The sequence below is a fragment of the Halichoerus grypus genome, chromosome X, assembly GCF_964656455.1.
Source record: "Halichoerus grypus chromosome X, mHalGry1.hap1.1, whole genome shotgun sequence".
NCBI classification, from domain to species: domain Eukaryota; kingdom Metazoa; phylum Chordata; class Mammalia; order Carnivora; family Phocidae; genus Halichoerus; species Halichoerus grypus.
Window position 1 is genome coordinate 116,695,336 of NC_135727.1, and position 23,687 is coordinate 116,719,022.

The 23,687-nt window shown below is 45.6% G+C and overlaps 1 protein-coding gene across 1 annotated transcript in view; it reads left to right on the forward strand.

The window, feature by feature from the left end:
* Positions 1-3,504: 3,504 nt before the first annotated feature.
* Positions 3,505-23,687, forward strand: part of MAP3K15 (mitogen-activated protein kinase kinase kinase 15) — a 121,127-nt gene continuing 100,944 nt past the window's right edge. The window contains exon 1 of the mRNA XM_078064457.1: positions 3,505-3,973. Coding sequence (XP_077920583.1) covers positions 3,616-3,973 — 358 coding nt within the window. The 5' untranslated portion in view covers positions 3,505-3,615. The remainder of the gene's footprint in view (positions 3,974-23,687) is intronic.

Genomic DNA, 23,687 nt, shown 5'->3' on the forward strand with positions numbered 1-23,687 from the left:
GAGACTGTACTGGGTGTCACCCATGGGGGGTCAATTTGGGGGGCTGTAACTGTTAGGTCAGAGATTGTATGCTCATACCGAATGACTTGGTCTTTCCATCCCTATTTATCTGTGAATAACACTCTTGTTTGTTCCGTCATATATTGCATCTGTAGCATGTCTTAGAGGAAAATAACTTAAATTTTTGATACACCTTATGAAGTGTACCTTTTTCTCACAAATTTCTTGCTTACTCATTACGTATACTTAAAATATCCTATGAGTTTCACCTATATTTTATAAGATAATATTTTACATACAATCTATGCTTAATATTACTTGTGTTTCATCCATCCTATTTGCTTTTCTTGTATTGTATGGTAGATTACAATAATCTATGTCCATACAATATTTATAGCATCTACACAAAAGTATATCTGTCTATAGCCATATCTATATCGATCTCTCAGTATCTGTATCTAACATGACAGCAGGGACTCTGGCTGTGTTGTTCACGATGCTATCCTCAGCACCAAGGACAGTGCCTGACACATACTAGGTGCTCAACAAATCTTTGTTGAATTACTATATATGTTAAAGTTTTCCCAACAAATACATATACTATTATGCAACATGGTTGTTAGTCTTGTGTCACTATTTGCTCTTGATTCTTGGATACGATGACAAAAGTAATGAAACTGCCACTCATATGGTAACTAAAATGTTTTTTACAACATTGAATGAGTCCAAGAGCTAACTAGCTTGACCACAATTGGTATGAATAACCAGCCTAAAATAAAAAAGGAAATGAGAAAAATGCCTAGGTTTAATCTTACTTTTTTGACTACAGTGCTTCCACTGTATTCATTCCACTGTTCTAGTCCCAATGACAGGCGCTTAGTAAGGGACAAGGCAGGGGTAAGAACTGAACAACTGTTCAACTAAGAAGAGACTAATCCAGCACTTTGTCATTTTCGCAGTGTGGCTGGGCCTGGGAGGCAGGAAGGACATCAGGAGAAGGGGCTGGGGCTTGTTTCAGGTGTGCAAATTATGGGGGACAATGACAGAGTGCACCGCGTGCACCAACTGCGGGGAAGGCACTCGTTAGCTAGGCAGATTCTGGGTTCTTTACCCAGCAGGGTTTGTGTTTAGAGGAAGGTATTATTCAAGCCAGAATTCACAACTCCTGTGAGTCTCACTCAGTCAGCAGGGCTCCAGTGAGAGCTGGAAGGAACATGGGAAGATTAAAGTGGGGGCAACAGCAAGACGCTGGCAAGTGATTGGGAAATGGGCATCTTTGCCCTCCTGACGGCTGTGCCAGTCATTGGAATAATCTCAGATAAACAGGCACATTAGGAAAATTACTATTATTATGCATTACAAGGCTACAAGGAGAACATGTCCATCCTATTTTTTTTAAGGCTCAGAACAGAGGTGTTGAAAGTTTTCCCTAGCTTCCCTCTTCCCAATTCTAGTCTGTGTGTTTTTACAGATCTCCTCAAAGCCCATTTTCCATTCATTGGCCACAAAAGAGGGTATACAATGATGTCACTTGTTGAAGTTCCTAATTTCTACCAGGACTAGAATTAAGGAAGGATTTCTTCAAAGATTTATACTGGCACTTTCTGCTTTCTTTTGGGGGTGGGGTAGAGACATGGCCTGTATTATCACTGAAACATGAAGAGAAGCCAGAGTGTGATTTTGTGAGGTAAGTCCTATCCTGCTTTTGTCAGAATGGCTTGTGACATGCTGCAAAGGACACCATCAAGAAAGTGAAAAGACAACCCACAGAATGGGAGAAAATATTTGTATCTGATAAGGGACTTACATCCACAATATAAAAAGAACTTTTACAACTCAATAATAAAGACAAATACCCAGTTTAAAAATGGACAAAAGATCTGAATGGACATTTCTCCAAAGAAGTTATACAAATAGTGAATAAGCACATAACAAGATGCTCAACATCATTAGTCATAAGGGAAATGCAAATCAAAATCACAATGAGGTACCACTTCACACCCACTAGGATGGCTCTAATCAAAAAGCCAATAACAAGTGTTGGTGACAGTGAGGAGAAATTGGAACCCTCATATACTGTTGGTGGGAATGTAAAATGGTGGAGCCACTTTGGAAAACAGTGGCAGTTTCTCCAAAGGTTAAGCATGGAGTTCTCATATGACCCAGAAATCCCATTCCTGGATACATATCCTCGGTCCACAACTTGTATGATTCCATATATATGAAATGTCCAGAATAGGCAAATCTATAGAGACAGAAGGTAGATTGGTGGTTGCTTAGGACTGAGGGGTATGGGGGGAGGGGCAGTGAGTGCTATTGGATACTGGGGTTTTGGGGGGAGGTGATGAAAATGTTCTAAAAGTCAGTATGGTGATGGCTGCTCAGCTCTGTGAATATACTAAAAACCACTTAAATGGGTGAATTGGATGGTTTGTGAATTATATCTCAATAATACTAGTGTTAAAAATGAAAAACCCAAACCCCAAAACCTTGTGACAACATCCGGTGCATCCTATCTTTTATTTTTTTCATTTTTTAAAAAAGATTTTATTTGAGAGCAAGAGAGATCACACAAGTGGGGGGTAGGGGCAGAGGGAGAGAGAGAAGCAGGCTTCCCGCAGAGCAGGGAGCCCGAGGTGGGGCTCCAATCCAGGACCCTGAGATCATGACCTGAGCTGAAGGTAGGTGCTTAACCTACTGACCCACCCAGGCCCCCACGTCCCATCTTTTAAATAAAAGTACTACCTGCAGTGGTAATACTACATTTTAATATTGGAGCCTAAAATTGTGAGGCGGGTAAGATCCAGAGTAAAGATCCGTTTGGGTTCACAGCATTTTATAGGTCGGGCAGGCATCCTGCTTGGAGCCTATTTTCCTGGCATACAAAATTTGTTGCTGGTTCTTTCTGGTGCTTTGTCAAGGTCACGGTGAAAGTCAGGACGAGCAGCCTCCAGACCTGGGCTCAGGAGGGCCATGCTCTTGGACACTAGGGACAAAGAGTACAAAATCAGAGGCCATTTATTTATCTTTTAATTAATTTATTTATCAACATCAGAGGCGTTTGAAATAAGCATCTTCTCCCCTCAATTCTGAGTTAAAACTACCTCTGTATTTAGTTTGAAATTGAATATTTACCTCCAAACCAGCGCTTTGAAAGAGTCTCTACTCTGCTTGAAAAGCTTCGAATTGTTTTGAAGGAAAAAGCCGGGACTCCTCAAGTTGGTCAGTCTAGGGACGGCAACAACAAAAACCTGAAATCGACGCATCCGCCCTCCTCAGGCGCTGCCGGGGGGAGGCGGCAGGGGGCGCCCTGCCAGCTCCTGCCCCGCCGCCCTTCCCAGACCTCCCCCCGCCCTTCGCTCGCCCTGACGTCCCCAGCTCCCGCCTCTCTCGCTCCCCAGCCTTCAAAGGGCGCTCGGGGGCTGCGGGGCTGCGGCTTGCGTCTGCGGCCGCGGGGCCCTGCCTTCACCTGCCCGCCGCGGGGCCACCGGCGCGCGCTGGCTCCCGCAGCTCCCCGCCCGCGCCCCGGGAACAGGTGCCGGCACTGCTTGTGGCCCGCAGCCGCCCGCCGCTCGTGCGGAGGTGGGACCCGGGAAGGGCTCGCAGGGCGGCCACATGGAGAGCGGCGGCGGGACTCCCCCGGCTGGGGCGCTCGGGGCGGCGGCCGAGTCACCACCGTGCCCGCTGCCACCGGGAGCTCAGGGCGCGGCGGGGCCGGCGGAGCCCGACGTGGCGGCCGAGGGCGCGGGGAGCGGGAGCTGGGCCGAGGACGGGGGCGGGCCGCGGCGGGCTCTGCGGGCAGTGTATGTGCACAGCGAGAGCCCGCAGGGCGGCGCGGCCGGCGGCCAGGAGGCGGGGGCGCGCCAGTGTCTGCTGCGGGCCTGCGAGGCCGAGGGCGCCCAGTTCATCTCCGTGCCCTTCGGGGAGCTCGACTTCGGGGAGACGGCTGTGCTCGACGCCTTCTACGACGCAGGTGAGGCGGATGCCCCCTTCACCCGCACTCCACGCCACCCCACCCTGTCCGCTTTCCTGACCCTGGCCCACGCCACGGCCCCGGCCCCTCCCCCTCCCCAGCCTAGCCTCCCGTGCCTCTCCCCACCGGCCCGCCCTGCCTTTCCGCGAGGGCAGAGTAAGTGGCATTGTACCTTTTTACAGATAAGAAAACGGACGCCGCTGGCTTTTAAGCTCGTTATTTTTCGATCCCCTCAAACAGCAGTTGACCCAAGAAACAGCCCGTAACCCAGATGATGCGGAGCCCTCCTCCCCACCCAGATTTTACTTCCTCACTCCGGCCCTGTCCCTTACAGCAGTGAACGGGCCCCAACCCTAGCTACACATTAGAATCACCTGGGGAACTTTTAAAACTCATGTCCAGATTGTATCCCAGACGAATGATCCCACAATCTGAGGCCCCACGAGTTTTTAATGCTTTCCCAGATGATTTCATTTTGCAGCCCAGAGTGGGAATCCCTGTGCTACAATGGAGTGCGGATCTACGTGTAGGGGGAGGTGCTCTTAGAAATGCCCCAGTGTTCTTTCCAGTAGTTTAATTCCTGCCCCAAACACACTTAGACGGTGGGGCTGTGCTCTACCACCAGTGTGACAGATCTATTTTATCCCGTAATGCAGAAGCATTGGGGGGGGGGGGTTCCGGGTGTCTTTCCTTGCTGGAATGGGATACTAGATACTCCAAGCTCACTGTGATAAGCTTGTGGTAAGAATCCAGTCTTAAAATCAATACTTTTTGGTTGGCAAGTTTCTCCAGGTGTGGAATGGATTGCTGCTTGGATGTTTTTCCTTACCAAATCTTTGGAATCTATGTGACAAGCCGCTGGCGCTTGGGTGACATTAATAAGCCTTGTACGTGGGACGGTAATTACCTGGTTTGTGCCTTGCTTTCTCCATTGGTCAAGAGGTGGTAACAGTGCCCACCCGAAGCCTAAAAGCATGTGAGAAGGTACAGGGGGAGTTTGAGACCCCGGCCACCCGACGCGGAAGCAGTAAACTAGGTGTATTGTTCTCCATTCTCAGAGGCAACAGGGATCTGTTTTCTGCAGAGCAAATGCTCCCCACCTGGAAGGGGGCGGGGTGTCAGGCTTGTTCAAATAAAGTGGCAGCTGAGCCCGTTGAAAACACTCTTGACGTTTCTGACCACTCAGAGTGTACTCCTCAGTGCTACATCTTTTTAGAAAAGTTCCTCGGGAGCCCACTTCACCCAGAACCACTCGGTTTTCTTGACCTCTATTCATCCTCCTCTGAAATTAGAGTTTGAAAAGACTCTTCTCTGGAAGGTGAAATGTCCCTTGCTGTGCTGCACAATTGTAGCCTCTTGCCTGCTGGTGCCAACTCTGAAGACGGGGGTGCCACGGCTTTACTCGGGGGTGTGTGTGTGTAACAAGCCTTCATCTACTAACCGGACCCCTTCTGCTTCGGTGTGAAAGTCCGGTCAGAAATCTTGGGCTTTCGATCCCAGAGCTACACAACGGGCACCTCACCTTTTCTTGCCCTGGGCCCAGATTGCCTAGAATTTTCCGCATCGTGTACCTCCTTTGGTTGACCTTGGCTTGGGCTTGACTAAATCATTTCTCGGTACATCATTATAACTAATAAATTCTTTGCATGGGTTTGACCGAAGACATATGCAAGTCCAATAGTGGGTTTATGGACTAAACAGAGAGCCCCCCCCCCCAACCTCTCCTGATCTCTACCACTCACGGACTTTGGGCATCTCCACCCAAACAAAACAGAACAGTGGCAACACAAACCGCACAGAAAACCAAATCTGTCACTTTGGCTTCTTTGTACAAGTTCTAAAAGCATGCTGTCCAACACGGTGGCCCCTAGCCACAGGGGGCAGTTCACGAGGAAGTCAGTTTAAATGCAATAAGTCAGTCCGTTATTGTCACCAGCTGTATTTCAAGGGCTCAGCAGGCACAGCGAAGAGAGCATGCTCTTCCTCACAGAAGGTCCCACTGGACTGTGCTGTTCTAGAAAACTGTGGGCGAGAGGACCGAATGAGCTGTCCCCAAAGGTATTTTAGGGAGCCTGGTAGTTGTGAAGTGTACTTCCGGTCTCTTGTACTCCTAGCAAGGCAAAGCTGGCTGGAGTGTGTTTTCCCCCGCCTTGTACAGTTTTCCGTGGTCCTGTGTGGGTCTGGAGGAGAGGTTCGGGGTCGCCGGTGCCTGGGTGACTCGGTGGGGGTGCAAGAGCCGCCGGCGGGCCCTCAGCTCGAGCGAGGACCGGTGACGCTGGTGAAAGAACACGGCCACGAGCACTTGAAAAGGAAATCCGAAAATATTTGTAACCTAAAATCTGCCATTTAAACATCTTTATGCATTTCATTGGCATTAAGTACATTCACACTCTTGTGCAACCAACACCACCATCCCCCTGCAGAACTTTTTCATCAGCCCAAACAAAAATTCCGTGCCTCTTCAACAGTAACTTGTTACTCCTCCCTCCCCTTAGCCCCTGATAACCACTGTTCTACTTTCTGTCTCCTTGAATTTGCCTGTTCCAGAAATTTCATATAACTGGGATCATGCAGTCTTTGTCTTTTTGTGTCTGGCTTATTTCGATTAACACAATGTCCTCGAGGTTCATTCGCGCTGTGGCTCGTAGCGGAGTGTCCTTGAAGGCTAATGAATACGCCAGTGTTCGCCCTCGCATCTGCAGATGGGGCATTTGGGTCGTTTCCACCTTCAGGCTATTGTAGATAACGTCGTAATGACCATGGGTGTCTGAATACCTGCTCAAGTCTCTGCTTTCACTTTCTGGGGTATATGCCCACCTAGGGAATTGCTGCGTCATATGGTAATTTCATGTTTAATTTTTTTTGAGGGAGATCTTGTTCGCTTTTAGCAGAGGTCCCTGTGTGCCTTTGGTCTGCAGAAGGACTAGCTTTTGTTTTACTTTTTAAGCATCTGTCCTCCGTCTTCAAAGATGAGAGTCTGGGGGTACCTGGGTGGCTCAGTCGTTAGGCGTCTGCCTTCGGCTTGGGTCATGATCCCGGGGTCCTGGGATCGAGCCCGGCGTCGGGCTCCCTGCTCGGCGGGAAGCCTGCCTCTCCCTCTCCCACTCCCCCTGCTTTTGTTCCCTCTCTCGCTGTGTCTCTCTCTCTCAAATAAATAAAATCTTTAAAAAAAAAAAAGAGTCTGGAATTCAGTAGAACTGTTAAATTCAGTGAGGGTCAATCCCTTGGTTACTTCTAGTGCTTGGAAAACAAGACAGGTCTTCTCTTTTTTTTTTTTTTTTTTCTTGAAGAAACCGCTTCTTCTGGATATGCCTTGATTCCTTTTGTTTAAATGCCCATGTATCTACTTGAACAGAATTCATAGTCATGACTTGCGATCACTTACTGCGTGTGCGGAGTGTATGTACACGCACCAGCCTGTTCTGCTTCCCGAGTGCGTGCTGTGTGTGTCTCTCTCGGAGCTCGGTGCCTGGGAACACAGCAAAAACCGAGACTTCCTGCGGGAAGGAAATCTGTGTAACTCTGGCTCGTGCTTTCCCACACATTCTGAGATGGAAATTCTGTTTTCTCGGACACTATAGTTGAATATGCTTACCGTGGTATCAAATCTTAAACGGAGGTCTGGTGCAGTAGAATACAACACAGTTATCTCCAAGGAACGCACCATATCATTGATGCCCGTTTACTCTCCAGTTGGTTGGGCGGTTAGTGACCAATCTAAGTTAGAGCCTCCAGCTGCGTGCTAATTCATGGCCTCCTTGCCTTAGCTAGTAACGGGTCCAATGACAACCGCCCCTTTGATCAAGCCTTGTCCCTACCTGCCCTGGGGCGCAAGTTGTCTGTCTGTCGCTGTTGGGTGTGGCTCTGCCTAACTTTGCTCCTCTCTGAACCTCCTTTAGATGCCACTTTCCTGACCCTGGGGCCCTGCTTCTGAGGTCTTTTTCTTCAGTTATGTTCATGGTGATTTTACAGGTGGCGAGCTATTGCCGCCTACCATAGGAAATCCTTGCATTTCCTGAACATCCATTCAAAAGACCAAGGCCAGGGCTTTAGTCTCCAGATGAGCTCTTTGGCTTTGCTCTATCCTGAGGACACCCGTTTGCTGGCTGGCTCATACAGAGTCATTTGGAGGATGCAAAGTGTGGCAGAGATTGCTGGCTTACCAGAGATTTACGCTCCTAGTGTGGCTGGACAGTGGGGACTACATTTTCCAGCACCCTTTGAGTCTCAGTGGGAGGTATAACTATTTCTGGCCAATGAAATGGAAGGACGGGTGGTGTCTGTCACTTCTGGGCCGAGGTGTTAGCATATCTAGTAGTCCTTCCCATACTCTGTCACCCTTTTCCATGGCCCCCAGTGTAGACGATGGCGGTGGCACAAGATGGAAGGCACCTGGATCCCTGAACCACTCTTCGGAGGGTAGCTATTGAAGCAGGAATGTTCACTTAGGGGTTTGCATAAGCAAGAGAGAAGCTTTTATTTGGTCAGGCTACTAAGATTGGGGGGTGGGGGGTTGTTACTGTGGTAAGAGTATAACTTGGGTCATGAAAATCTAGCACAAATGCTAGAAAGTTGTCTGCAAGGCATGCCTTTCCAAGAGGAGGTCAGGCCACGAATCCCCTCCTGTCCTGGATCCTCCCTGTTTATAATCTCCGCCGACCGTGGTGCCCGCGCCGTGGGACTGGGCATGAGGAAGGCAGGATTGAGACGCTGGCTCCCCTGGGTTCATACCAGCATTGGAAGAACACATTCTAGCTTCTATTTGGTTTCACTGGTTTTGGAGGCTAGGTTATTTTTTTCCTTTTGTATCAAATGATACTATAGTGATTCTGTTAGTTTTTAAGCTGGCGGTAATATCGGGCTTTCTGCCAAAATAGGATATGTCATGGTTTAAAGTACGGCCAGCTCTAGTCCCTTTTGCTGCCCTTTCCATGGGTTATGTCTAGCTTCTCCATCTGTGATGTTACTTGTGAATTTTTTTTAAAGGTTTTATTTCTTGAGAGAGCGAGCACGAGCTGGGGGAAAGGGAGAGGGACAGGCAGACTCGCCACTGAGCGGAGAGCCTGATGCAGGGCTCGATCCCAGGACCCTAAGATCATGACCTGAGCCGAAAGTCAGCCGCTTAACTGACTGAGCCCCCCAGGCACCCCATACCTGTGGATTCTTCATCAGCTTGATGTGTCGTGTGGCAAAGACAGTGCCTTGCGAGCATCCATATCTTCTCCCACAGTTCCAAATCTCCCTTGCAGTTAGCGTGGGTCGTTGTGATTAGTGCTGGCCTGTGAAATGTGAGCAACATCAAGCATCACTCTGAAGGTGACTGAGACATGAGTGCGCCACCTCCATCTCTCTTTGCCTCTCTCGTGGCTTACTCGAAGGTCGTGTGTTCAACATGGTAGTTAAGCCCCTGAAACTCCTGCGGCAGCGTAGCCTAGCTTACCCTGACTAATAAAGCTTGCAGTGCATTCTGCTGGAAACGCCTAAATGCAACTCTCCACTTTTGTGGACTCAATCCTCAGGTGCATTGGCTTCTGCTCAAGAGAGAGCCTTATACATGCCTTAAGACGGCTCGTAATTGGGTGCATACTCTCCCCGTCGCTCTGGAAAATGCATAAAGTTCTAAGGAAGACAGGCCTGTGGGATGTGTGGGTTTGACAGTCGTAGAAGCTGCACTTTGTGCGGCATCTAGACGTGGTCAGGAGATGGGCCAAATCTATTTCCAGCAGAATGTAAGGGCAATAGTTAGACATTGTCTTCTGTTAAAAAACTAAACGTGGATGAGCAAAATCGGCAACCTGGGAGTCAGTCTTGACCCCACCCTCTCAGTCATTGCCAAATCCAGCCTATTGCTTCCAAAATGGTTCTCAGATCTGCTTGACTTCGCTCTGTGTGCCCCTCCTCCCCGGTCCAGGACTTCTCTCCTCTCATCCGCGTTGTGGCCAACAGGCAACAGCTTCGTCACTGGTCTCTTAAGGTTGGGTCAGTCTTGGTGTGTTCCCCTCCGTGTCCTCTGCTTTGACACCACTGTAGCCCGCAGTCTTGCTCTGCCCAAAACCACCTCCGCCTTCACATCTCCGTTCTTCCAGGGAGCCTTCACAGACTCCTCACCTGCTCTCTGCCGGCTTCGATCACACCGAGGTTTTCATTCCTAGCGAGTAACACAGTTGTGATTAAATAATTACTGATAGTTAACTCTTCAACGGCAGGGAGCCAGATGCGGTTTTCTTTGCTACTCTTGGAGTGATTCCTAGGAATATCTGTCCAGTTCCTTTTTAGAATAACTCTCAGTGGACGCAGATGACACTTGGTTTCTCCTGTTGAGATGAAGCAAAACTTGTTCGGTACCCTCCGCAGGAAATCAGAATGGGGTTTCCTGTAGAAACCATGTTGAAAATGGCGGCCAGGCATAGATATAGTCCAGTTGTGATTTTTTATTAGGAAAGAGGAGACATCCTAACGACACATTTCTGGATCTGGACCTTTCTCCTCAGTGGTACATCTCAAATAGAACAGACGAGAACAGCTCACACTGGAGACCCTGGAATGGAAACAGTGGTTTGAACTGTGTTCTGAGAATACTGGTTCTTTTTATTTGTCCACACTTTCTACGATGTATATTTTTCACAATGGGATTTTATTTTAAACAAGTGCAGTGGGAGAATAAAGATGACGTTATAACTGAGAAGCCTCCTCTCTCCCTGCTGGAGCCAACGGTGTGGCTTGCTCAGGCCACAGTGACTTTCCTTGCGGGGACAAGACCGCGTGAGCCCCTGGCTGGACCTCAGCTGTCCTCTGCTGGACCTGGCTGCGGGCTTGCCCATGGGGGCCGTTCCCAGAGCCTCCTTCCTTTCTAGCTGCTGTTACTGCTACTGACTCCTCATTGAACCTGGAACTTGACTCAATTCTTAGTCATGTGGGCTGAGTGAAAGAAGCATTGCACCTGCAGCATTTCCTCACAGCTTTGCTGTGTGAGCCTTGAGTGCATCGAGGGTAGATAAACCCTCGGGGGCTGGCCTGCTGCATTGCTGGCTGGCTGTTGTCACTGGGGCAGAATGGGTTAGGGGTTCCCAGCAGCCAACTTAAAAACCAGACTTTTAGAATGCAAGCCATAAACTATTGTTGAAAGCCTCTGTGTACCAGGCTTTGGGATAGGAGCTGTTTAAATCCTGGTCAAATAACATCAGTGGGGGAGGGGTGATTTCATGCAAAGCCAGCTGGAAAACTTCTTGTCCCCCCCCCACCCCAATACCTTCCCAGCTGTTGGGTGTGGCAGGGCTTGGCCAAAATGCCTGGCAGTTGCTGGGGCTTGGTTGGTAGTCGGGGGTGCAGCGCAGGAAGGAGCTGAGCTGCGGACTGCGGCAGGAAGCAGCGTTCACCAGAGAATCAGGGTCAGCCCGGGGGCAGAGTTGGACAGAGGTGGAAGCGGGAAAGGAGTAGGCGCTTTAGATGTAGATGAATTTTTTCTTAAATTCTTATTGTGGAAAATTTCAAGCATGGACATTACGCAGCTTCAACAGTGAGTATCATTGTGCCATATTGATTTCTTTACCGCTACCTACTCCCTGCCCCACACTTGATTATTACAGTCTTAAGCATTTTTAACCTACAGTGTGTATACATTGAAATGTACACATCTCCGCTGCACAATGTGAGAAATGACTAAACCTGCGTAAACAGACCCTATCACAATAGAAGTTCCATCTGTCCAGAAAGTTCCCTCACGTCTCCTCTTGCTCATTCCCCTCTCCACTCCCATTCCTGGCCCCAGAGAGTGCCTGAGAGGCCATCACCACCAGTTAGATTTGCCTTTGCTAGAGTTTTGTGTAAATGGGCTCATACAGTGTGCACTCTCCAGGGTCTAACTTCCTTCGCTCGGCATGATGTTTTTGAGATTCACCCATATCGTGCCGTATATCTGTAGTTTGCTCCTTGTTCGTGCAGAGTACTGTTGGATTGCATGGATATACGCAGTTGGTTTAGTTATTCTCCTGTTGAAGGACATGTGGGTGGTTCCCAGTTTGGGCTATTACAAGTGAAATTGCTATGAACATTTGTATATAGGTCTTTTTTGTGGGCAAATGTTTTCATTCCTCGAATCAATAACCAGCAGTGGAATGGCTGGATCAAAGGGTAGGTGTGTGTTAAACTGTATAAGGAAACTCCAAACCTTTTCCCCAAGTGGTTGTACTATTTTATATTCTTGGCACCGAGGCACAAGAGTTCTGGTGGCTTCGCATCCTCACTGACATTTTGTATTATTGAGCTTTTCGACTTTGGCCTTGTTAGTGGGGGTGTAGTGGTTTCTCATTAAGGTTTTAATTCACCTTTCCTTGATGATTAATGATGTTGAGCACCTTTTCAGGTGCTTTTTGCCATGCACATACATTCCTTTGTGAGGTGTCTGTTGAGACCATTTGCCCATTTAATTGGGTTGTCCTCTTATTATTGAATTACAGGAGTTCTTTATATATTCTGGATTCAAGTGCTTTGTCTGAAGTATATGTTGTGAGCATTTGCTCCCAGACTGTGGCTTGCTTATTCATCTCCTTGGGACTTGTGATGAACAGAGAACTTTCATTCTGATGAAGTCTCCTCGAGGTTATTTTTCTGTTAAGGTTACCTTCTGTGTCCTCTCTGAGAAGTCTTGCCTCCCTCCAGGTTGTGGTTGTACACAGACTCTCGTGTTCTTCTGAACACTTGACTGTTGGAGTTTTTACACTGAGGTCTGTGATTGATCACATACGCAGTTGGACGCAGGTGACTTATGATGAAGCACGCCTGACACCTTGTCTCAAACACCTGAGAGAAGCATCTCGCCCCGGATGAGTGTTCCAGGCACTCAGAGTCCGGTTGCCAGAACCACGGCTGCCTGCCTGGCACCTCACCATCCAGGAAAGTGTAGGAAGTGCAGGTTATCCTTCGGGCCGATGGCCTTTCTGCCTTCTGGGGTACAGACCACCAAAACACATCCATGATGAGGCTTGACCAGCATGGGTTCCGTCATTGTGTTCCACTGCCCTGGGTGACACAAGTGGCAGAGGGGGAAAAAAACCCTGGCTTTGGAGATCTGGTTTCCAGGTTTGCCCTGTCCTTTATTGGTTGTGTGACCCAGGATAAGCTTGCTTAACATCTCTGAGCCTCATTAAAAAAAAATCTCTAGAGATTGACGCATAGTGCCCTGAACTTGGTAAGTGCTCAGCAATGTCAGGTGGTAGGGTCACATTATCCTCCCGCAGTCGGGTCAGACAATTTTTTTTCCCCAAAGTTTGGAGGTTGGAGATTTAACCCTAGCTCCATTCCTGGTCCTGTGCTGAAGAATGGAAGTGAGGAAAAGGTACAAACCCCTGCTTTGAGATGCTCTTGATTTTTTTTCTTTCTATCGAGGTACAGAATACATACAGAAAAGGGCACGATCTTAAGTGTATGCTCTATGAGCTTTCACAAGCTCTACATGCTGTGTAACTGTGCACTTGGATCAGAAAAGGGAGTGCCAGTCGCACTCCAGAGAGTGCTGGCTTCTGGTTTCCGGCCTGGCTGAGAGCAACAACTGTCTGATGTCTCAGCATAGGTTTGCTTTGCCTGTTGGTGTACTTTTTTTTCTTTTTTAAGTTTTTTTAATTCCAATATACTTAACATAGTCAGGTGTAGAATATAGTGATTCAGGTGTAGAATATAGTGAGTCAATCCCATAGATCACCCGGTGCTCATCAGGACAAGCGTGCTCCTTCATCCCCATCACCTGTTTCCCCCATTCCCCCCACCTCCCCTCTGGTGACCAGCAGTGTGTTCTCTTAAAAGTCTGTTTCTTGGTTTGCCTCTCTCTCTTTTTATAAATGGAATAATACAATTTCCTTTTGTTGTCTCTGGCCCCTTTCACTGACCATTATGTTTGTGGAATTCCTCTCTGTTGTTAATACAGCAATAATTTGTTCGTTTTCATTTCTATGCAGTATTTCATTGTAAGCATACACCACAGTTTGTTTTCTGTTGTTGAACATTTGAGTAGTTCAAAAGTAGGAACGGTGCTGCTGCTAAGAATATTCTACTTTTTCAAAAACCAGACCAAGCCCCCGAGAACGCAGCTCCGTTGGGATGGCATTCTCCCCCGCGGTGGCGCTTCGTCCCGATCTGGAACCGTGCGGCCGTCGCCGTTGCACCCAGCAAAGAAGCCGGTGCCCGTTCGCAGTCCTTCCCCGTTCCAACCACCTAGCCCTGGCCCCGGGCAACCATTACTCTCCTTTCTGTCTCTCTAGATGGCCTTATTCATGTCAGCGGCCTGATGTAACCTGTCTTTGGGGGGTGGCAGGAAATTCTGCTGGACGGATATACCACGTTTTTATCCATCTGTGGATGGATTTTGGGGTGGTTTCTAATTTTGAAGAACACTGCAACTTTTTGTGTAGACATTTGCTTGCCTTTCTCTTGAGTAGGTGCCTAGCCTAGGAGTGGGATTTCTAGATCCTGTGGTAGCTCTCTGTTTAAGCTTCTTTAAAAAAAATTGTATTCTGATTAAAAAACAGCTTATACAAAATCTCTCAGCCATTTCCAAATGAGCCGTTCAGTAGCATTCAGTACATTTCACTTTGTTGTGCAACCAATCTCCAGAACTTGTCCATCTTAAAAAACTGAAATTCTCCACCCATTGAACAACTCCCAGTTTTCCTCTCCCCTCAGCCCCTGGCAGCCACCATTGTGCTTTCTGTTTCTATGATTTGACTACTGGACATACTTCATGTCAGTGGAATCATACAGTATTTATTTTTTTGTGACTGGCTTATTTCATTTAATGTCCTCGATGTTCATCCATGTTGCGGCATGTGTCCGAATTCCCTTGCTTTTTAAGGTTGAACAATCCATTGTAGGGATATACCATATTTTGTTTAACTGTTTATCCATCAATGGACACTTGGGTTGCATCCACCTTATATTTAACCTTTTGAGGAACCGCTTTCCAAAAGACTGTTGTCCAAAGCAGCTACACATTTTACATTCCCACCAGCAGCGTATGAGCATTCCAGGCACACCAAATCCTCATCACACTGGTTCTTGTCTGTTTATGGTAGCTGTCCTAGTGGGTTTAAAGTGGTAGCTCATGTGGTTTTGATTCACATTTCCCTGGTGACGAAGGATGTTGACTGTCTTTTCATGTGTTTTTTGGCCATTTGTATATCTTCTTTGGAGAAATATCTGTGTGAATCCTTTGCCCATTTTTTTAGTTATTTTTCCTCTTACTATTGAGTTGTAAAAATTCTTTATATGACCTGGAGACGGATCCCTCATCATACATGATCAGCACATTTTCTCTGCCATTCTGTGATATATCTTTGAACTTCCTTGATGCTGTCTCTAATGCACAAATTTTAATTTTGGTGAAGTCCAATTTATTTCTTTTATCCCATCTACACTGTTTCCCCTAATTTTTTTTTTAGTTTCTTATTTATCCTTATAGTACTTCTTTATTTCTGTTGTCAGCACACTGCAATCTGCAAGCTGGCCACCTTCATTTTGTAAATAAAGTTATATTGGAACACATCCATCCATCTCTGTAATGGCAGAGACTGTGTAGCTCACAAAGCCAAAAATATTTATCTGGTCCTTTATGGAAAAAGTGTGACCACTTGTGCTATGTAAATAAAAGCACATATGAATGTGCATTCTTATTCTCCCTTTCTTATTTAAAAGGTATGAGACAAATATACTGTTGTGCATCTTGCATTTTTCCATTAACAGTTGAGCCTGGACAATTTTCCAAATCAGAATATGGGAATCTTCCTTTTTCTTTTTTATAGCTGGATAGTACTTCATTGGGTGGATGTATCTTGTTTATTTTACCAATCCCTTCTTAAAGGATACTTAGAATATATATCTATATTATTATATATATCTATAGATATATAGATATATATATTATTTTTGGCTACTAAGCTGCAGTGAATAATTTTGTGTAGATTCTATGTAATATGTATATAGGTTTGTTTGTTCATTAGGTATCCCAGAGTGACATTTGTGTATTGAAGAACAAATGCACCTATAATTTTGTAGCTAGTCTCATATTCCTATCTGTGGGTTATACCATTTTGTACCTTGTCTTTCTTTATGGCCAAACTGGTTGCCAATCTTTTGACTCTTGGTAATCTGATAGTTGAGAGATGGTATCTTAGTTTGAGCTTGTATTTCCCTTATTCTGCATGTAGTTGGGTATATTCCCCCCCCCCTTTTTTTTTCCTGAGAGCTGTTTATTCATGATCCTTCCCTGCGCTTTTCACCTATTGGTTTATGGGCCTTTGGAAGAGGGCCTTAATTTCTAGATGTTTCTATGTTTGAGCATAAAGTCTTTGTTTTCTCTCTGTTGTTCGGATTGGATCATTTCTACTGAGCAGTCTTTAATTTCACTGACCCCTCTGTCATGTCCATTCTTCTTGTGAGCCATTCTGGTGAGTTTTCTATTTTGGTTATTATATTATTCATTCCTAAGATTTCCATTTGGTTCTTCTTTTTATTTGTTGAGACTTTTTTTTCCCATTCTTTTCAGAAGTGTCTGCCCTTACTTTTCGGAGGACTTTTATAATAATTGCTTTAAAGTCATTGCCAGGTAATTCTGATGTCTGTGTCCTCTTGTTATCGGAGTCCATTGATTGTCTTTTCCCATGTGAGTTGAAACGTTCCTGCATCTTTGAAGTGATCCAAGTGATTTTGGATTGTACCCTGGATCTTTTGAAATCCTCTGATGAGATTCTAGGCCTTGCATATGTCCTATGGAGTCTGTTGGTATTTTTGCCTTAATGGGTGGTCAACCTGGTTGGTTTAGGCTGCCAAGTTCAGTTTCAGTTGTGGTGCCCTTTGTGATTTCAAAGCCTTTTCAGTGCTGCTGGGCTTTGTACTTTGTGATTTACTGGGACTCCCCTTTTCGGTCCTGTGGCCAGAAGACCGGGGCTTTAGTTAATCCACTCTGCCTCACACTTCCCACAACTGCCCATGTTTGAGGCCAGGAATTCAGAGAGAGAAAAAAGCAGTGGGGATTCACCACCACCCTCCTTGGGACCACAGCTCCGCCAGTTAGAGCAGAAGATTCCACTGTCTCAGAGGTCCAGGTGCCTGTAGGCACCACTGCCCTGACGGTCTCACCTGATATTGCTGTGGGATCATAGGGGTCCTGGATGTGCAAGGGAAGAGAGAAAAGAGAAAAGTGGACAACTGCCTTCACTCTCAGCATTTGGAGGCCCCTTTGCTGCTTTCTGAGCCAGAAGTAGAGGGCCTCTCCTGGTGCTCTCTGCATCGACACCCAGCACCCATTTTTGGGGTTTCAGGCTGCCTTCAGTCCGAGCTAAGGGAGACTGGAGGGGAAACGGGGAACTTGATTTTGGTTTGGTGGTACTTTGGAATTGGGTCTTCTCCAATCTGCTTGCTTCCTTTTCATATTCTTAAATAGCTATTCGATCCATTCTGCCTAGTTTTTATGGATGTGTTCAGGGAGAGACAGACTGGAATGTCTATTCCATCTGACTGAGAACCAGAACTTAAACTTGGACCATTACATTTTGAGATGTTTTGTCATGAAGCATTAGTAACCAGAATATAATATCTCTGCACCTTACTGATCAACTTACCACAAGCAAAAATATCCTCAAGGCCAGCTGTATTGTATCAGGCCAGTTCTGTCCATACCAGATGCTCTGTATGATTGTTAAAAGTTGGGAGCAAAAGTGGAATACATGAAACACAAGGCAATGGAAATGGTCGATATCATAAAGGCTCTTGATTGGTCTCCAGAGTAGTCCTCCAGTTATTTTGGTTGTGAGCCGGGAGCCAAGACCATTTTGATGTCTAGAATGACCCTTGGATGGTCATTGGATCTCACAAGGCTGACGTTGTAAGACTTGTTGGTTGGGTTTACTAAAAAAAGATATCCTCTTTCCTGAGAATGAGAATCCTGCATTCAAAAGACTCGACCTTGTTAAGTAATTTTCATAAAGTCTGTGGCTAGCGAGGCATGCTTGATGGAAACCAGGAACTCTGGACATTGATACCTAGGAAAAAGGGTACTGGTACATGGGAGAAAAAAAGGAAATTAGGTGGGGTAAGGACGAAGAAAAATGGCCCTGTATCCAGCAGTGAATTCCCACTGTCATCACCAAATGAACTCTGTGCCCCTCCGCAGGCTGTGGGGCGGACCTCACTCAGGAAGCTTTGAGCACAGAATGGGTGAAATCAGTGGTCCGGCCAGAAGTCCTGGCACCTAGAGTTGATCTTGAAGGAACAGCTGATTTCATTAAGTAAAAGGGGGGTGTTATTGTTGAAGTGGATGTAAAAGCCACAGGTCCTCTTGTGTTGACTGGCGGTCATTTTAATGAGACAATCAGAGAACAAATTAAGGAAGGCAGCGCTGTTTCCTACAATTGTGTCACTCTGACAGAAAAGCTCAGCGGTACCCCTTCACAGTTGGCGCTGTGTGGTCCCAGTACCTCAAGCTCTCCTCATCTCTGAAATCGCACACCTCTTGAAGGTGATGTATGCCACAGACCTTGTAGAAGAGAGAGTCATCTGCTGGTCAGAAAAGGCTTTTAAGAACTATATCTCCAAAAACTTTGCCGAAGAAAGTTAGGTCAAAGCAGATCTCTTTATAAAAGGGTGGAAGGAAGCTGAAGAGAACATTCAGGTGGTGAAGATGAAAATATTGAGGTGGTATATTTCGGGGCTGCCAGAGAACCCCGAGTTGGAGCTGTGACGGGCACCGTCATGGATGATGGTGCCAATACTGAGAGCACTTAAAGTGATGAACGCACCCTGGCGTGCAGTGTTCTTGTCCTTGTTAGCTGAAAGAGCAACATGAACATGTGCAAGCTAAGTGACTTAAGGCATGCTACGTTTTATGTGGCAAATGTTTCATTGTGAGTGCTCTAAAATTAAGCTCAGTGTGTCCATTCACCTCAGATCATAGTTTGCTTATATTTCGCATATGTCTTTGAAAAAAACTGGTAGTGGACACATCTCAATCACACTTACAAAGGTATACACATTTTATTTTTTGGTCGTTCTTAAAAAAGATCCTGGAAAGCCAAAGATAGGGGGCCAGGTATAGGTTCCCGATGTCCCCGCTCTCCTGCCCCCTGCCTTCCCCGTTGCAACGTGATACTTCAAGCACCTGGCCCCCAGCCCCTGTCGATGTTGTATTTGGTAAGGATTTGTTGACTTCCTGACACTGAATTGGTAGGTTGTCTCCTCCTTATGGGATTGGAAAATTGGATTTAAAGTAGAAGTAGAAGGTGCTTCCTGTCTAGTAAATTTGGACTCTGCTGTTTTTAGGTAGCTTTAGGATAACTAATGTTGTCTAAGTCCAATCAGATTTTTTAAAATGTCTTTGGCAGTAAAGTTATTCTAAAATCTAGTTCATTTAGATACAACCAATCTTACCTTCGTTATTTCAGATTGCCTGGAATATATTTAAAGACTGGCATGAGCCAGTACAATCACAGAATTACTATTTGGTAAATCATTTACCATTATATCATTTTGTTGATGAATGCTTTGCTTTGGAAATCAGATGCTTTTAAACCACGCTAGAAAATTACAGTTTTACTTACTACTTATAAAACATTGCACAAAAAGAATGTTTAAGTGTTCAAAGGTTTTTAATGAACTAAAATCCTATGTATCATTCATCTTGGTTTCATATTAGCATTCTTAAATTGTTTGAAGGGCACTTTGTTTTTAAATTCAGACACTTTCCTGCTAAGAGTAGATTTTAAGGGGAGCCTTGGCTGGTTCCAAGTCCCTGTTGTGCTATCACTTCTTAAGGGTTGTTAAACCAAGACGGGCAAGGTGCATATATGTCCCCATCAAGAAGGATGGTTTATCGTATGCAGACTTTTCCCCAGAAGCTGACCTGTGTCCTTAGAAACTGAAAGCTAATGGTTGCTCGAGCATGGGCTGCATTTGCAAATGAAAATCTGCCTTTTACCTCTTTTTTTTTTTTTTTTTTTTTTTAAAGATTTTATTTATTTATTTGACAGAGAGACACAGCGAGAGAGGGAACACCAGCAGAGGGAGTGGGAGAGGGAGAAGCAGGCTTCCCGCAGAGCAGGGAGCCCGATGCGGGGCTCGATCCCAGGACTCTGGGATCATGACCTGAGCCGAAGGCAGACGCTTAACGACTGAGCCACCCAGGCGCCCCTGCCTTTTACCTCTTTTTATCTGTGATCTGTTTGCCTAAGATTTAGCTGGATGAATCAACTGTTTTACCCCTGGTGGCTATGTTTCAGAAAGTGAGTCAGGAAGTTAGGAAACCTCACCTGGACACCTGGGAGCCGTGATTCTGTTGTGCCCTGGCTGTGAGACCTTGGGTGAATCTTTGGGCTTCGTTTCCCCATCTACCAAGTAAAACCAGTACCTTCCCTGCCAGTATACCAGGGTGGTTCTGAAATTTAACCAAGATGTTTGTGGAACTACTTTGTAAATATCAAAGCAGGTGACCGTTGTGGTGATTGAAGCTTTTAGGTAACTTATGATCTCTTGAGGGAAAAAAAAAAAACAAAAAAAAACCTTTGATGCCTCGTATATAAAAATTCCAATGTGGTGTTTAATCATACTTAGCATTTATAAATCTAAATTAGTATCTTAGGAGTTGTAAAACTAAGCTGATTGAATATTATTGTGGTATAAATCCTCAGTGTAAATTTAGTCTAGTGGCCTGAGTGACAAATATCAGGTAAAAATGGCAGCTTTGGGTATGAGACAGTTTTTCTATTGAACATGGATTACTTGGAATTTTGAGTGGCAATATCAATCTGCTCTGTGTTAATTAGGTACTGAAAAGTCTCTATTCCAACCCTTGGTGGAGCCACGGAGGGGCTCTTTAGTGCAGGTGGGGAGGCTAGAGTACAGGACCCGACACAGACCTCTGAGAAGGCAGAGGAAAGAAGGAACTCGTGTCACCGGATTAAATCGTCATCTCCTCAGCGACAAGCTACTCCCCTAAGTTGAAGGTTTCCTACAAAGATGGCCGACATAAGTTGGGGGCTTCTGTCCTCCATCCCTGTCCTCTGCCTGTTCCCATCACTCTGCTTTGTCTTCAGATTGCTTGCTTTCCTCAAGTAACTAATTATAGCAGTCGCCATGGCCTTGGTGTTAGCATGTGTTGCCGCTTCTTAATAGCATCGGTAGGAAACCCATGCTTTTTGATGTGAGTAGGTAGAGTCCAGGGAACGATCCTATAAGCAGAATGTCTGATTCATTCAGCTGCAGTGTGATTTTTGACTCTAAGCAAATGTCTGTGGGGAGCAGTTACCCATTGGAGATAACCACACTGGGTTGTAAAGGGTTTCTTCAGCATATTCATTTGTCCTTTCTTGAGCAACAACCTCAAAAGGGTGAATTTGGGTATGATAGGCTCCTGTTTAAAACCCCTCATGATTATTATTATTATTATTTTTTAGAACTTTTAAGTGAGACATTGATACTACAGTTATATTTTTTTAAGATTTTATTTATTTATTTTAGAGAACATGCAGGGTGGTGTGGGGGGGGGGGCAGAGGCAGAGGCAGAGGGGGAGGGAGAGAGAATCCCAAGCAGATTCTCTGCTGAGCACAGAGCCTAATGTGGGCTTGATCCCACGACCCTGAGATTACGACCTGAGCCGAAACCAAGAGTTGGACACTTAACCAACTGAGCCACCCAGGCGTCCACTATAGTGATTTTTTTTCCTTTGCCTTCTCCGCTTTTAGCAGTATGTACTGAAATATTTGGGAATGAAATGATGTCTGGGATTTGCTTCAAAATAATGTGGAAGGGGGTGGTGTGGGTGCCAGTAGAGATGAAACAAGGCGGGCTTTGAGTTGAGAATTGTTGAGGGAAGTGAAGGGGCTATGGGGGTTTCATTATACTCTTCTACTTTTATATGTATTTGTATTTTTCCATGATAAAAAGTAAAATCTAAAAAACCACCCTACCATAGGTTTCCCATCGCCTTAAGATAGAGGCAGCCCTCTTAACATGGCCTTCAGACCCCTTCACCATCTGGCACCTATTAACCCTTCCAGGTTCATCTTCTGAAATTATTTGCAGTTGCCCTAACACACCCCATCTTACCTTTGGCCCTTTGCACTTGTTGTCTTCTCTTTCTTTCCCTTTCCATCACCTCACCCTCACACCAATTTGCCTGACTCTTCTGGACCTTCAGATCCCAGACAACATCACTTCCTGTGGGCTTTCCCTGATTGACCTCCACCCCAGTGTGGGTTGAGTACCCTCCTGCGGGTTCTCTGTCATGGTTCCCCCTCATTTCTGCCTTCCTGACTGATTCTAACCACCATTTCCTTCCTATCACTCTCATTGTATTATACACTTTTTTTTTGAGGAAAGGGATTAGGCCTTGTTCTCGCTTCTATCTATTGAACTCCACACAATGCCTGGCATATAACAGGAAATCCATAAATTCGAAAACAAAAGGCCCGCCCAGGGCCTGTTGACGCTTGGCCTCAGGACTCCCAACACCTCCTGCACAGAGCCAGCGATTCCTGGTGCTGATGGGGCTACTGCCCACCTCCTTGTTTCTTCTTGCACCCATTCAGCTCACCTCTGTTCTGCGTCTTTGGGATATTCGGTGACTTCCTATGAGTCACAGCAGTGCAAGAGTAAGTCTTGGATGTTCTTTCCAGAATCTCTGCATGTGGTAGGGAAGGTCCAGTCAAACTTGGAGCTTTTATACCTTCAAAAATGACGAGTTTTGAACTGGTATCCAATATTACTAGGCACATTTAAACACTCTCCTTGTTGATGTGATATGTTGTTCCCCTGTTTGGAATAAGTCTCTGTAGGACATACCTCCAGGGGCATTTGATCTACATTCTCAAGCTGATGGTGAACATGTGAGCCAGAAGGAATGTTCATCAGAGCAGTTTGAAATAGGAAAAAGAAAAAAAAAACATGCATTTAGACAGGATGGATAAAGAAATTTCTGTCCAGTCCTCATATAATGGAATGTGGTGCTGAATTAGACCTAGACGTGCAAACTGGTGGTATCACACCAACCAACAGCAAGTCCAAGAATACATATGGTATGGCACTATGTATATAAGGTTCAAAAACATACAGAACTAAACAATATACTGTTTATACACATGCATATATAAGTATATACATGTATATATAACAAGCATATATAATATATGCATATCTAATCTATAATCTTGTGCATGCATGTACCTAATATACATGTGCATATATATACATGTGCTTGCATATATATTTTTATATATACACATAAACATGCAGGGAACCGATAAATACGGAGATCAAGACAGGTGTTCTCTGAGCAGGAGGGAGGAGATGTGACTGGGAAGAGGCACATGAGACTCTGAGAATACAGATAATGTTCTATGTCTTGGGCTGCATGGCAGGAGCATTGTTTTACATTTCATTATACTTTATAATTTGTATATAAGCTAAGTATATTCTTTGGAGATGACATACTTCCTAATAAAATAACAGTGAAACTAAATTAATCAGCAATTTTTAAGTGAGGCTACGTTCCCAGCACTTTGAGGAAGGAAGAGGTTTTTCTTGTTGCTTTTCTTCCACTGTTCCTGGGGTCATTTTAAGCCAAGGACTCATCACTTTCTGCTTTACCTAAGAGACTGTTGGTAGAAACACAAATTGCAGTAGTTCCCCATTGGTGATCAGCAGGAAGTAGATTCAGTAGACCGATCACCTCTCTTT